Genomic DNA, 14,989 nt, shown 5'->3' on the forward strand with positions numbered 1-14,989 from the left:
AAAATAATTGCGGCACTTAAATTGGCTGCACTTAATGCGGCCCATTTAGCACAGGGTAGTTATTTTTTGAAACAAAAAAGTATTCAATCCCATAAACTGCGGACTTTGATGATTAAAACTTAGTGTTACCCCTAAAATATATAACTAATATTCATAATAAAAGAATTTAGATTAAAAAAATTCATGTTTTATTAATAATTACCTCGTGCTCAACAAATATCTGTGTGCACGTATATTATTAATAAAAATCACAAACAAGGCTCCATGCCAAGATGTCGGTATGAATATATGTGGTACATAAATAATAAACTCATGGTACCCAAATATTCATGAGCACACAAAATAATATATAGAGGTTTGCAGTAAAATATCTTACTAAAAATGTTACTGTAATTGTTTTGAAATATTCACCTATTATTTATAAAATACTAATTTAAATATAATCCATGAGTGTTTAAAATGTTACTTAAAACAAATATTTAAAGTATACAGTCATAGATTATATTAGAAATATTTATTAACAAAATTTAGTGAAGACAAACATTTCTATACATGCATGGCTTATATTTAAATAATACAAGATTATGGAGACAACCATTTACTAAATATTATGAATATTCATCGGTGTATGATTTCACTCATGGCTTATATTCATATTATTATATAATGCAAATATAATCCAGGCATGAAAATTCATATAAACATTTAAAATTACAAGTAATTTTAGTTATACAAACTTTTTTAACAAGATAATTATGAAATATAAAAATATGCACATAATTATTCAAATGTTATAAATAATATTTACAAGTAAATTTAAAATGTGTTTCTCATTTTATATTATATAAACATGGTTATAATTCTTATATGTTATTCATTTATATAAATATTTTTCAAATAGTACGTGAATATTTGTAAAATTTCATGCACATGTTTTAAAGTACGTGATTTTTAGTTTTGTAATAGTTGAACTTTATATGTATTACTGTCATTATTATAATTTGCAGACTTTTTTTTTCATTTTTTCAGGAAGAATAAGTGATGTTAAATAGGCTGCACTAACTGCAGCCCAATTAAGGACCAGAACCATTTCCATTTACCCTACATTAATCTTAAGTAGTGTCTGTAGTGTCTTTTGACAATAAGATTTAGTTCACATGGTGGCCACCAACTGATGTGCTTTAGCTGGAGGTTGTCGGTTGCGTACGTTTCGTCGCTATTTTTCATTTTAATTTCCCTTGTGGGCTACAGGCAGGACCCATTAGTCATGGACATATATTATAATAGTAATCTTGTCTCGAATGTATAAGCGGGACTCATGCCACGCTAAGCTATGCCACGTCGGCACATTTTATGTATGCAGATAGAATTAGCACCGTATTTGCATGTTTGTGTCAAGTTTTAAAATCAGTTTGGTGCTTTTCAAGTCCAGACACTAAACTGAATATTTGTGGCATGTTCAAGCATCACTGATGTATTTACCTCATTTACAAAACATGTGCTCAGGAATGGAAGGCTAGCAAGGTTGACACCCTTGTTAGCAATGTTGAGTACACAATTGAAATTTGTAACAAGAAATACATGGTGTTTTGGCTCATGTATATAGCACATTTTAAAATGTTAAAAAATTCCAAACAACAATTTAACACGTACATCAGAACATTCTATGTTAGCACATAAAATTTGGTAAAGAAAGAACATTTTTTGTGGCATATATAAAAGATAAAAGTTCTTGTGAATAGTTATAATCAAGCATCGAAAATGTTCCTTTTTATACAAGCCACAAAAAATATCCTTTTTCACCAAAACTTTATGCTCGAAAATATAATGTCCGGATGTACATGTAGGATTTTTTCTTAACATTTTAAAATGTGTATTTAGACAATGGGTGCATCTAGACCTATGAGTCAAAGTGAATTTCCCATATATTTGCCTCCATAAATTGATACCTTCCTTACAGGAGGGAAACTTGCTGATTGTTACAAGCTCCTATGCTTGGTTGGAAGCCCAACAAATACCAGTTAACATGCAACCATCAGGGATGGCTCAGGTTTCGGTGGATGCGGCTATTAGGAAGGGCTGGAGAGGAGAGTCGGCGGGTTGGTGCGGTCACCGGTGAACACGCGCGGACGCGGGAGCCCATCGCCGTTGAACCTGCCCGGCCGGACCGAGAGCGGCTGAGTGAGATCTAGGTAGATCGTATCGTTGTTAAATCGTGTAACCTATTTAATGTAATAGATTCACAAATGCAAGATTAGCAAGATTGACACCTTTGTTAGCAATGTTTGGGGACGCAAGTGGAGTTTGTAACAAGCAGAACTGTATATTTGCTTCCATGGAGTGATACCTTAATCTTTTTAAGGAAAGACTTGATGTTTGTTACAAATTCCTGCGCTTGAAAGCCCAGCAAAAATTAACACGCAACCATCATCGGTGGCTCAGGGGTGGAGGCGTCTATTAGGAAGGGATAGCAGACCCCGTAAACTGGTCAAACCCGTGAAAAACGAGTTGTTTACAGTTTCGGTCGGAAAAACGACGCGGAGCAGCGTAAAACTTGTTATACCCATAATTTTTTTAAGGGGCACGGTAAATCCATCCGTAAAAACCTTATAAGTGCAGTTTTGGAGATAGTATACAGTTCAATCCGCAAACTGGTCAAACCTCGTCGGAGCAAACGCGCCGTCGCAGAACTAGCTGGAATCTACCTAGAACTCACCGAAATCCGTCGCCACATGTCGGAAGAAGCCGCCGCACACCGGAATTAGTTGCCGCCGGTCCGAATTGCGGCAAGCTCGATCTCCACTGCCGAGACAAGGCCGTCCATGGGCAGGATGGAGCAGGCCACCGACAGCCTGAATTAGGACGGGGCGGCACCGGAGAAGAGCGTGGCAGGGTGAGGGAGCTCGCGCTGCCATGACGGGGAACGTACGCACGACGGCGGGTAGTGTTGAGCTCAATCGGGGACGGACAGTGCCGAGCTCAATCGGGGGCAGGCGGCGCAGGGCTCCTCCACTACATGCATGGCCGGGTACGGGCGGCGCCAGGACGAGGCGGGGGGCGACGCGGGTGGCGCCGGGGCAAGCCGTGGCGCCACGGCGAGGCACGTTGTGGCCGGAGACGGCTCGCTGGGACGGGAGGAAAAAAAGAAAAAAATGAGCTATAGTGGAATACAGTTTCATTTACGGGGTCTGTTCTGGCTAGGGTAATTTCGTACCGTAAAAACAGTTTACAATGCCCCTTATACGCGTTTTTAAGGGTTGGTTTTTACTTGGTCTGCTAGAGAGGCGTCTGAAAACTACTCCACACGCTAAAAAATGTCCTTTATGGATGCCGGATATGCTCCAATAGATGCTGTAAAATAGTGCGCACATAAAAACCTTTTCAACATGCACTAAAAAGCGCTATAGCGCGCTATATATTTGGGGCGCTGGATCGCGCGGGCTTCATAATTTTCTTTACGTATTTTTTTGTCCATGTGAAAAACCAATGTTGGCTCCAACGTGCTAGTGCTACAATGACCCACTAAAACTATTTTAGCACGCGAAACTTTTGTACGTCTGTTGAAGATGCTCTTACTTAAAAAGAAATTCTCATGAAAAGTATATTGTTATAAACTGCATCTCTACTATTTTCAGTATTGGCAAAGTTGATTTTAATATCACAGTGTAGAAACATACATATTTAGCAAAAAACTGAAGATAAATATAACAAATAGTAATTTCCATAACCACGTGCAACATATCTAATGGTGTACGTTATCCTTATGTTTAGCGTGTTGGCGATGCTAGGCGCCGACGTGCCGGTCAATTTTTTTGGCTGGTCGGCCCCAGCCACTCAATACGGCGCGTACAACCATCCGATTGAACCCTCGTCCCCTTGCATGATCTTCTTCCTCCCCCTCGTCTTCAAGTCAACTCAATTTTCTTCCTTGCCCAATGCAATTTCATGTACCCCTCCTCCCTTCGGCCTCTTGTTTGCAGCTTCGCTCGCCGTCGCCGCTCTCCGAGGTAGCTCGTTATCTCAGAGATTGCCGCGTTGGTGCCCCCATGTGGTTCTGCCCCCTATGCAGCAAAACGTGCTGCTGGTTCTTGCCGAGCGTAGCTATGTTAGCACGCAGTTCTTGCCGGCGGAGCATCACGCCCGCCTACCGCTACACACTTGATCTCGCCATTAAAATCCGCAACATCCCATCCCCAACATCTCTTCATGCTCTCGTCGTGCTTGTAGCACCATAGAAAGCCATGAAATATGGTTGTAGCAAAATTTAATTGATCGTCGTGCAAAATCCTACGACAGTTGCAGCAAGATGTCGTCACCGCAGTTGATGGAGGCAGCTGAGATGTAGCTTTTGTCATTGCTAGGTTTAATTTAATTGATCGTCGTGCAAAAACCTACGATGGTTGAAGCTTTTTTTCATTGCCAGGTTGTAGCTTTTGTCATAGCTGGATGTAGCTTTTCATTTGTCATGCATGGTTTTTGTTATTTGTGGTTGGAAACTTTTTCATTGATAGTTGAAGCTTTTCTCGCCGTCGGTTGCAGTTTCCAGGGTTGCGCAGTGCCCAACCCCTAAAAATATGTCTTCTAGTTGAAGTTTTTTTCAGTTGGTTGAAGCTTTTTCAAACTACGGTTGAATCTTTCATTTAAACAATTTTAGCTTTTTCAGTTGCATGGTGTGTTGTTGTAGCTTTATATACTGCTGGTTGAAGCTTTCAAATCAAATGGTGAAAGCTTTTTATATAAATGGTTCCAGCATCACCTGCTCTGTTGAGCGCCATGGCTGGTCATGCTCCATTGACGGTCACGAGCGTCGCATGCGGCCTCTTGCAACTCCCCCCCCCCCCCCCCCCCGCCGCGAATTCTCCACCCCCGTCGTCTTCTCTGTCCCCACGTGACTAGCCCTAGCAGTAAGGGCTCTCGTGCAAGTGTGTTGCGTGTGGCAGTGGAGATTGGGGGAAAACTGTTGCAACGCTCGCGTTGTGGGGAGGAAGAAGAAGATGTGGAAAAAACAATTCAATTGAGGAGCGTTGACGTGGCCCCCGTGACGTATGATCGAGAGCGATCGCTCGGCCCGCGCGCGACCGCCCGAAGTTTTGGTCGGCGTGCTGCCGTGAAACGTTTTCCTTAACGTAAAATGTGTTTAATATCTAATATCAACGTCAACCTCAACCAATTAATTATAGTACCTAATATCAATGTCAACCTCAACCAATTAATTAGTACCTAATATCAACGTGTAATGAAGATCCTGCCAAATATTAGTGTGATGCAATTAATATATTGCCCTATCCCCTTAGAACAAATATTTCCTAAATATTAAGATATATAGATTGATGAGTAGTAGATATATATATGGATGGATGATACAAGATACTCTATATATATATTCGCCATAAATTTCAGGAAACTTTTGTCTAGAAAAAATAAAAGGGAAACACTTCCTATCATATACTCGTTGATATTGCGAACAGATGATCTTGCGAACTAAGAACTTGATTTATGCCTACGTGGCTCTTAAATGAAAGACACTAAATTCATGTTTCTCCTCACGATTTCCCTGTATATATAGTAGGAGGCATGTGCTTGACAGTAAGCAATCTTACAAGTGGAACATCACATCTGTGCCTAGTAGTGTTGCATCAGAGAAGAGGATGGACAAGCACACGATCCGGATCGCTGCGCTGGCTCTGCTATCTGTACACCTCCTGTGCTCCGCCACCACAGCACAATGTAAGCATTGCATCTGCAAACAACACCGCTATTTCACTCTCTAATTTGTATATCTTCATGAAATTTCGTCTGTTTCTTGTTTTGTTTATCAACCCAGAGAGAGAAATGATTTGTGTGCTATTCGACAGGCCGAACCATCGCGAACGGCATGGACAACGACAATATCAATAATGTGAACTTGAATTGCCAGCGAAGGTGCTCCAGCAGATGTTGCACCTGTTGTAATTATACTGATTGGTGCTACCAAGATTTCGATACGTGCGACAAAAGCTGCCCGATGCTAGCCGCGGGGACGGCGTCCCCTGAAACTGTGCTGACCAAGTCTGCAGTACGCACGGACGACTTGATGAGGCACGCCGTCCCTAATGCATTCAGCAATTGTCATGTGTGATGACCTCTGCTCCTTTACCCGCCTAGTCGGATTTATTTATTTATTTGTCCCTTAAGGCATATGTAATGCGTGATGTGTGGAGAAATAAGTTTGCAATACCCTAGAAAGTTGTTGCAGTTTTATCTGTCATATTTTGTTTCAACATTTTTTATTTTCAACTATTGTTCATGCCTAAAACAAGTACTATCTGTTTTCCCACCATACATACATCTGGAGCGCATATGAACCTGGCGACTGACTGTCGTGGTGAGTGCCATGAAACAAGATCTCTAATAAATGCTTCGGATTCGGACCAAAAACACATCTTGGTTTTACGAAAAAAATAAAATGCAAAAACTCTCGCACCGATTATTTACTACTCCATCTGATTTATTGTTGAAAATTAGGTAACATTTGGAAGATTTGAGCTAGGGATTGCATGTAGCGAGAAGAGGATTTGGGAGAATTCTGGATCGTTCCACACCGATCCATTCTCTCTGTTCTTATTTATATTTGTTTGTACAATTTAAATTTTAGACCCTAAGGAGTCACCTAATTACATTATCTATACACCCCCTCAAGATGGGGCAAATATGTCGTACAGACCCATATTGCTACAAAATATGGAAAAAGTTTGTTCCGTGAGTACTTTTGTACGTACAAATGCTGCTTTGCTGGCTGAAGTTACATATGGTAGGCAAATTATCCCTCTATCGAGATTCTCCTTGATGAAATGTCGCTCAATTTCTATGTGCTTGGTTCGGTCATGCTGAACAGGGTTATTTGCAATGTCAATAGTAGCTTTGTTATCAGAGTACAACATCGGAGGTTTGTACTTATACAACCGCAAGTCTGCTAGGTTGATCTGCAACCATAACAACTCACATATCCCGTGAGCCATAGACCTAAACTCAGCCTCTGCAGTAGACCGAGCCACCACACTTTATTTTTTACTTTGCCATGAAACAAGGTTTCCTCCAACAAATGCACAGTAACCATATGTTGAGCGCTTGTCATCTAGGGAACCGACCCAATCAGCATCGGTATAGCACTCAACTTGCAAGTCCCCTTGTTTGGTGTATAAGAGTCCTTTCCCTGGACACCCTTTAAGATACCGTAGGCTCCTATTTACAGCTTCCATGTGAGCTGATTTTGGGTCATGCATGTATTGGCTAAGTACACTCACATCAAAGGCAATAACTGGACGGGTATGGGATAAATATATTAACCTTCCAACTAGTCTCTTTTAGCGCTCTCAATCCACAGGTGTTCCAGCATCACTACATAACCGATGATTTTGCTCAACAGGTGTAGTAGCAGGTCGACAACCAAGCATACTTGTTTCCTTGAGCAGATCCAAGATATATTTTCTCTATGAGAGAAAAATACCCTTCGAACCTCGTGAGACCTCTATACCAAGAAAATATCTCAGTTGTCCCAAGCCCTTCACTTCAAACTCGTGTGCAATATGACACTTCAGATGTGCAACTTCCTTGGAATCATCTCCAGTAATCACAATGTCATTGACATACACTATCCAGATTGCAACCTTACCATTAATATGCTTGTAAAACAGCGTATGGTCGACATTACTTTGAAGATAACCTCTTTTGAGCATGGCCTGTCTAAACCGATCAAACCAAGCTCGAGTTGATTGCTTTAAGCTGTATAAAGAATGATTTAGGAGCAAAACCATTCCAATTATTTGGCCTGACTCAAATCCAGGGGGTATATGCATGTATACTTCTTGGAGATCACCATGAAGGAAAGCATTATTCACATCCATCTGATAAATATCCCAATCAAGGCTTACATCACATGATATAAATGTCCTTACAGAATTCATGCTCACCACCAGTGCAAAGGTCTCCTCATAATCGATCCCATATGTTTGCGTGTATCCTTTTGCCACAAGATGGCCTTTGTACCTCTCCGCCTTGCCCTCATGGGTGTGTTTAATAAGGAAGACCCACTTACAACCTAGAGGTTGCTTACCTGGTGGTAGATCCACAAGCTCCCAAGTCCCATTCTTCTCCAAGGCTTTCATCTCATCAAGCATTGCTTCCTTCCAATTTGGGTCCTCCATAGTTATTTTCTAGTTTGATGGTATGGGGACAGAGTCTAAAGAGGCAATAAAGCTTTTGAAGGGTGGAGTACAATATTCATAGGAAATGAAATCGACTATATCATGTTTATAGTCTTTGAGGTCTCCTGGAATGTTTCGATTTCTATTAGGTTTCCTCACAACAATAGTTTGATCATTTTTAGGAGCAGGGGTAGATAATTGATTATCACTCTGCCTTGTGGTGCTAATAAGAGCGACGTGACTAGGTAGGTTATTGTTAGTACCTGGGTCCTCATGCACGTGAAGCTCGCCATCTTGTGAAGGAAGTGAAGAGTTTCCTGATACATCTTCTATGTCTCTATGACCAGAACCATTATTACACCCATCACTAGTTGTCTGCTCCCCCTTATTTGGAACATTAGTGGGCAAACCATCTAAAGTGGAAACAAGACTAGGGATTAATGGAGAGCATTCATTACCAGTCTCCCCTTCTTGTTGCACTTTAGACGGGGATAGGGCAATGCCACTGTCATTGGTTGAGCCATAATATGAATCATTTTCTCAGAATGTCACATCCATGCTCACCAAATGTCGACGCTTCGAAGGGCACCAACACCTATGACCCTTTTGAGAGGGAGAGTAACCCATGAAAACACATTTGAGAACACGGGGATCTAATTTTCCAACATAATTCCTATAATCATGCACAATGCAAACATACCCAAAGACCTTAGGAGGAACTACAAAATTATTGGATTTAAAGAGACACTCAGCGGGAGTCTTATGGCAAAGAACCCGAAGAGGCATACACTACTGTAAAAAAAACAGTTATTTGCCATCTGCTGCTTCTTTGTCGTCTGCTGGCTGATGGCAAAGACCCTCTTTGCCATCAGCTACCAAAAACCAGACAGCAAAGAGCAGGCTGATGTCAAAGGTACTATTTGCCATCAGCCAGCTCTTTGCCGTCTGCCAGCTCACGGCAAAGAGCATGCAGGCAGACGACAAAGAGCATGGGCGGCCCACCCCGCAGCCCCTCTCTCCCCCCTAACGGCCACTTTCTTTGTCGTCCGCTTTTCTACTCTGTGCCGTCGGGAGGCGGACGGCAAAGAGGGTGCCCCCTCTAACGGTCGTTAGCCCCACTCCCACGCGCCTCTCTCTCCCCCTAACGGCCACCCCGACACCCCTCTCTCTCACCCCCGACACCACCACCGCCGTCGCGCCCTCCTCCGGCCTCCCTGCGCCACCCCGCGCCCTCCTCCTCCCCGGTCGCCCTGCGCCCTCCTCCTCCCCGGCCGCCCTGCGCCCTCCTCCTCCCCGGCCACCCTGCGCCCTCCTCCACCGTCGCCCTGCGCCCCTCCTCCACCCCGGCCGCCCTGCACCCTCCTCCATCGCCGCCGTGCGCCCCCTCCTCCTCCCCGACCGCCATGCACCCTCCTCCACCGCCGCCCTGCGCCCCCTCCTCCACCCCAACACCCCTCTCTCTCACCCCCGACACCAGCACCGCCGCCGCGCCCTCCTCCAGCGCCCCTGCGCCGCCCTGCGCCCTCCTCCTCCCCGGCCGCCCTGCGCCCCCTTCTCCCCGGCCGCCCTGTGCCCCCTCCTCCACCGCCGTCTCCTCCACCGCCGCACCCTCCTGCTCCCCGACCGCCCCCTCCGGTGAGTCCTTTTTTTTCTTCTTTTTTTGCTAATTTATAGATTTAGTTTTGTTTTGTTAATTAGTGGTAGCTAGATTATTGTTAGTAGTTTTAGTGGTAGATTTAGTTAAGTTAGTAGTTTTAGTTAGGTTAGTTAGTTAGCTTGGTTAGTTAGGTGGAGGAGGAGAAGAGGAGAAGAGGAGGAGGAGGAGGACGAGAAGAGGAGAAGAAGAAGAGGAGTAGTAGGAGGAGGAGAAGAAGAAAAAGAAGAAGAGGAGAAGAAAAAAATAAGAAGGAGAAGAAGAAGAAGAAGAGAAGGAAAAATAAGAAGGAGAAGAAGTAAAGAAGAAGAGAATAAGAAAAAAAAATAAGAAGGAGAAGAAGAGAAAAGAGAAGAAGAAGTTGATTTTTTATTGTTTGGTATTTAGTGGTAGCTAGATTCTTTTTAGTTACTTAGTGGTAGATTCTGTTTTTTTTGCTGTTTAGTGCTATCTAGGTTTAGCGATAGGTTTAGTTAGCTTGGTTAGTTAGGTTAGTTAGTTAGTTAGCTTAATAGAAATAATAGGAAGAAGAAGAAGAGGAGGAGGAGGAGAAGAGGAGAGGAGGAGGAGGAGAAGAAGAAGAAGAAGAGGAGGAGGAGGAGAAGACAAAAATAAGAAGGAGAAGAAGAAAAGAAGAAGAAAAGAAGAAGAGAAGAAGAAGAGAAGAAGAATACCTTCTCCTCCTCCTTATTATCCTCCTCCTCCTTCTCGTTCTTCTTGATTTCTTCTTCTTCTTCTCCTCCTCCTCTTTCTTCTCCTCTATCTTATTCTCCTTACCTTATTTTCCCCAACAATGAGATAATTAGCCCATTTAGCTACAAAATGGCATAAAAACGTTGGTTAGCTCATGAATATTATATTCTTAACTTGTTTTCCTCTAAAATGACATAATTAGAATATTTGTGTTGATCGGGTGGATTTACATGTGATAGTTGTCTCGTCGCTGTGAGGTCTTCTGTGCGAAGACCTCCCCGTGCGTTGTACGATCTCCGCCCCTGCATTCGTGGGTCAGTACAAATTTCATCTCCTCCCCGCCCCTTCATTTACTGTGGCTCGGTTTCCGGATGAAACTTTCTAGATTTAGGTAATTAAATTAATTTATCAGTGTGCGTGCCCAGTATGCGTCTCCCGTTCGAAAGGGCGACATCTATAAATATGCATGTCTTTGCATATTTATAACCGCCATCCTTTCGAATTGTCCAACATTATCCATGGACAACCCGAGTATGTGTAGATTGGGTTCGTTTTCCCGTATGCTGTGCTCTGGATCCGATGCGGAATTTCGTCAGCGCCTCCCAGTTGTTCTCCGTGTTGGAATTATGCCCTAGAGGCAATAATAAATATAGTTATTATTATAATTCCTGTATCAAGATAATCGTTTATTATCCATGCTATAATTGTATTGAATGAAGACTCATTTACATGTGTGGATACATAGACAAAACACTGTCCCTAGCAAGCCTCTAGTTGGCTAGCCAGTTGATCAACGATAGTCAGTGTCTTCTGATTATGAACAAGGTGTTGTTGCTTGATAACTGGATCACGTCATTAGGAGAATCACGTGATGGACTAGACCCAAACTAATAGACGTAGCATGTTGATCGTGTCATTTTATTGCTACTGTTTTCTGCGTGTCAAGTATTTATTCCTATGACCATGAGATCATATAACTTACTAACACCGGAGGAATACTTTGTGTGTATCAAACGTCGCAACGTAACTGGGTGACTATAAAGATGCTCTATAGGTATCTCCGAAGGTGTTCGTTAAGTTAGTATGGATCGAGACTGGGATTTGTCACTCCGTGTGACGGAGAGGTATCTCGGGGCCCACTCGGTAATACAACATCACACACAAGCCTTGCAAGCAATGTGACTTAGTGTAAGTTGCGGGTTCTTGTATTACGGAACGAGTAAAGAGACTTGCCGGTAAACGAGATTGAAATAGGTATATGGATACTGACGATCGAATCTCGGGCAAGTAACATACCGAAGGACAAAGGGAATGACATACGGGATTATATGAATCCTTGGCACTGAGGTTCAAACGATAAGATCTTCGTAGAATATGTAGGATCCAAAATGGGCATCCAAGTCCCGCTATTGGATATTGACCGAGGAGTCTCTCGGGTCATGTCTGCATAGTTCTCGAACCCGCAGGGTCTGCACACTTAAGGTTCGACGTTGTTTTATGCGTATTTGAGTTATATGGTTGGTTACCGAATGTTGTTCGGAGTCCCGGATGAGATCACGGACGTCACGAGGGTTTCCGGAATGGTCCGGAAATGAAGATTGATATATAGGATGACCTCATTTGATTACCGGAAGGTTTTCGGAGTTACCGGGAATGTACCGGGAATGACGAATGGGTTCCGGGAGTTCACCGGGGGGGGGGGGGGGGGCACCCACCCCGGGGAAGCCCATAGGTGTTGGGGGTTCCGCACCAGCCCTTAGTGGGATGGTGGGACAGCCCAAAAGAGGCCTATGCGCATTGGGAAGAAAATCAAAGAGAAAAAGAAAAAAAAAGAGGAGGTGAGAAAGGGAAGAAGGACTCCACCTTCCAAACCAAGTAGGACTCGGTTTGGGAGGGGAATCCTTCCCCCCTTGGCTCGGCCGACCCCTTGGGGGTTCTTGGACCCCAAGGAAAGGCTCCCCTCTCTCTCTCCTATATATAGTGGGGTTTTAGGGCTGATTTGAGACAACTTTGCCACGGCAGCCCGACCACATATCTCCACGGTTTTACCTCTAGATCGCGTTTCTGCGGAGCTCGGGCGGAGCCCTGCTGAGACGAGATCATCACCAACCTCCGGAGCGCCGTCACGCTGCCGGAGAACTCTTCTACCTCTCTGTCTCTCTTGCTGGATCAAGAAGGCCGAGATCATCGTCGAGCTGTACGTGTGCTGAACGCGGAGGTGCCGTCCGTTCGGCACTAGATCATGGGACTGATCGCGGGATAGTTTGCGGGGCGGATCGAGGGACGTGAGGACGTTCCACTACATCAACCGCGTTCACTAACGCTTCTGCTGTACGGTCTACAAGGGTACGTAGATCACACATCCCCTCTCGTAGATGGACATCACCATGATAGGTCTTCGTGCGCGTAGGAAATTTTTTGTTTCCCATGCGACGTTCTCCAACAGTGGCATCATGAGCTAGGTTCATGCGTAGATGTCTTCTCGAGTAGAACACAAAAGTTTTTGTGGGCGGTGATGTGCGTTTTGCTGCCCTCCTTAGTCTTTTCTTGATTCGGCGGTATTGTTGGATCGGAGCGGCTCGGACCGACATTACTCGTACGCTTACGAGAGACTGGTTTCATCGCTACGAGTAACTCTGTTGCTCAAAGATGACTGGCGGGTGTCAGTTTCTCCAACTTTAGTTGAATCAGATTTGACCGAGGAGGTCCTTGGATGAGGTTAAATAGCAACGCATATATCTCCGTTGTGGTGTTTGCGTAAGTAAGATGCGATCCTACTAGGTACCCATGGTCACCACGTAAAACATGCAACAAAAAAATTAGAGGACGTCTAACTTGTTTTTGCAGGGTATGCTTGTGATGTGATATGGCCAAACGATGTGATGTGATATATTGGATGTATGAGATGATCATGTTGTAATAGATAATATCGACTTGCACGTCGATGGTACGGCAACCGGCAGGAGCCATAGGGTTGTCTTTATAACTAACGTTTGTGCTTGCAGATGCGTTTACTATTTTGCTAGGATGTAGCTTTAGTAGTAATAGCATGAGTAGAACGACAACCCCGATGGCGACACGTTGATGGAGATCATGGTGTGGCGCCGGTGACAAGAAGATCGTGCCGGTGCTTTGGTGATGGAGATCAAGAAGCACGTGATGATGGCCATATCATGTCACTTATGAATTGCATGTGATGTTAATCCTTTTATGCACCTTATTTTGCTTAGAACGACGGTAGCATTATGAGGTGATCTCTCACTAAAATTTCAAGACGAAATTGTGTTCTCCCCGACTGTGCACCGTTGCTACAGTTCGTCGTTTCGAGACACCACGTGATGATCGGGTGTGATAGACTCAACGTTCACATACAACGGGTGCAAAATAGTTGCGCACGCGGAACACTCGGGTTAAGCTTGACGAGCCTAGCATGTGCAGACATGGCCTCGGAACACATGAGACCGAAAGGTCGATCATGAATCATATAGATGATATGATTAGCATAGGGATGCTTACCACTGAAACTATACTCAACTCACGTGATGATCGGACTTGAGCTAGTGTAAGTGGATCATGAACCACTCAAATGACTAGAGAGATGTACTTTTTGAGTGGGAGTTTAGCGAATAATTTGATTAAGTTAAACTCTAATTATCTTGAACATAGTCTAAGTCCACTTTGAATATATTTGTGTTGTAGATCATGGCTCACGCGACAGTCATCCTGAATTTTAATACGTTCCTAGAGAAAGCTAAGTTGAAAGATGATGGAAGCAACTTTGTAGACTGGGCTCGTAATCTTAAGCTAATCTTACAAGCTGGGAAGAAGGATTATGTCCTTAATGCTGCGCTAGGAGATGAACCACCCGCTACGGCTGATCAGGATGTTAAGAACGCTTGGTTAGCACGTAAGGAGGACTACTCAATAGTTCAATGTGCAGTCTTGTATGGCTTAGAACCGGGACTTCAACGCCGCTTTGAGTGTCATGGAAGATTTGAGATGTTCCAGGAGTTGAAGTTTATCTTTCAGAAGAACGCCCGGATCGAGAGGTATGAGACCTCCGATAAATTCTATGCTTGCAAGATGGAGGAAAACTCGTCTGTCAGTGAACATGTGCTCAAAATGTCTGGGTACTCAAACCGTCTAGCTGAGCTGGGGATTGAACTCCCGCAAGAGGCTATCACTGACAGAATCCTTCAATCACTGCCGCCAAGCTATAAAGGCTTTGTGTTGAACTACAACATGCAATGGATGAACAAGTCTCCCGGCGAGTTGTTTGCGATGCTGAAAGTCGCAGAGTCTGAACTCCGTAAAGAGCATCAAGTGTTGATGGTGAATAAGACCACTAGTTTCAAGAGAAACGACAAAGGCAAGAAGGGCAATTCGAAGAAGAGCGGGAATCCTGTTGCCAATCCGACGAAGAAACCCAAAGCTGGACCTAAGCCTGAAATAGAGTGTT

General features: G+C 43.8%; 1 protein-coding gene across 1 annotated transcript; it reads left to right on the forward strand.

The window, feature by feature from the left end:
- Positions 1-5,603: 5,603 nt before the first annotated feature.
- LOC123429033 lies at positions 5,604-6,295 on the forward strand. The gene is made up of 2 exons (XM_045113102.1): positions 5,604-5,727; positions 5,856-6,295. The coding sequence occupies exons 1-2, from the start codon at positions 5,649-5,651 to the stop codon at positions 6,116-6,118; spliced, it is 342 nt and encodes a 113-aa protein (XP_044969037.1). The 5' UTR covers positions 5,604-5,648; the 3' UTR covers positions 6,119-6,295.
- The last annotated feature ends 8,694 nt before the right edge of the window (positions 6,296-14,989 follow it).

Source organism: Hordeum vulgare, chromosome 2H (assembly GCF_904849725.1).
Source record: "Hordeum vulgare subsp. vulgare chromosome 2H, MorexV3_pseudomolecules_assembly, whole genome shotgun sequence".
Taxonomy (NCBI): domain Eukaryota; kingdom Viridiplantae; phylum Streptophyta; class Magnoliopsida; order Poales; family Poaceae; genus Hordeum; species Hordeum vulgare.

Bases quoted from the DNA above. Each gene is read 5' to 3' on its own strand.
- LOC123429033 (XM_045113102.1), top strand. From the start codon at position 5,649: ATGGACAAGCACACGATCCGGATCGCTGCGCTGGCTCTGCTATCTGTA. The intron at 5,728-5,855 runs GTAAGCATTGCA...GCTATTCGACAG, and splicing joins CTCCGCCACCACAGCACAAT to GCCGAACCATCGCGAACGGC.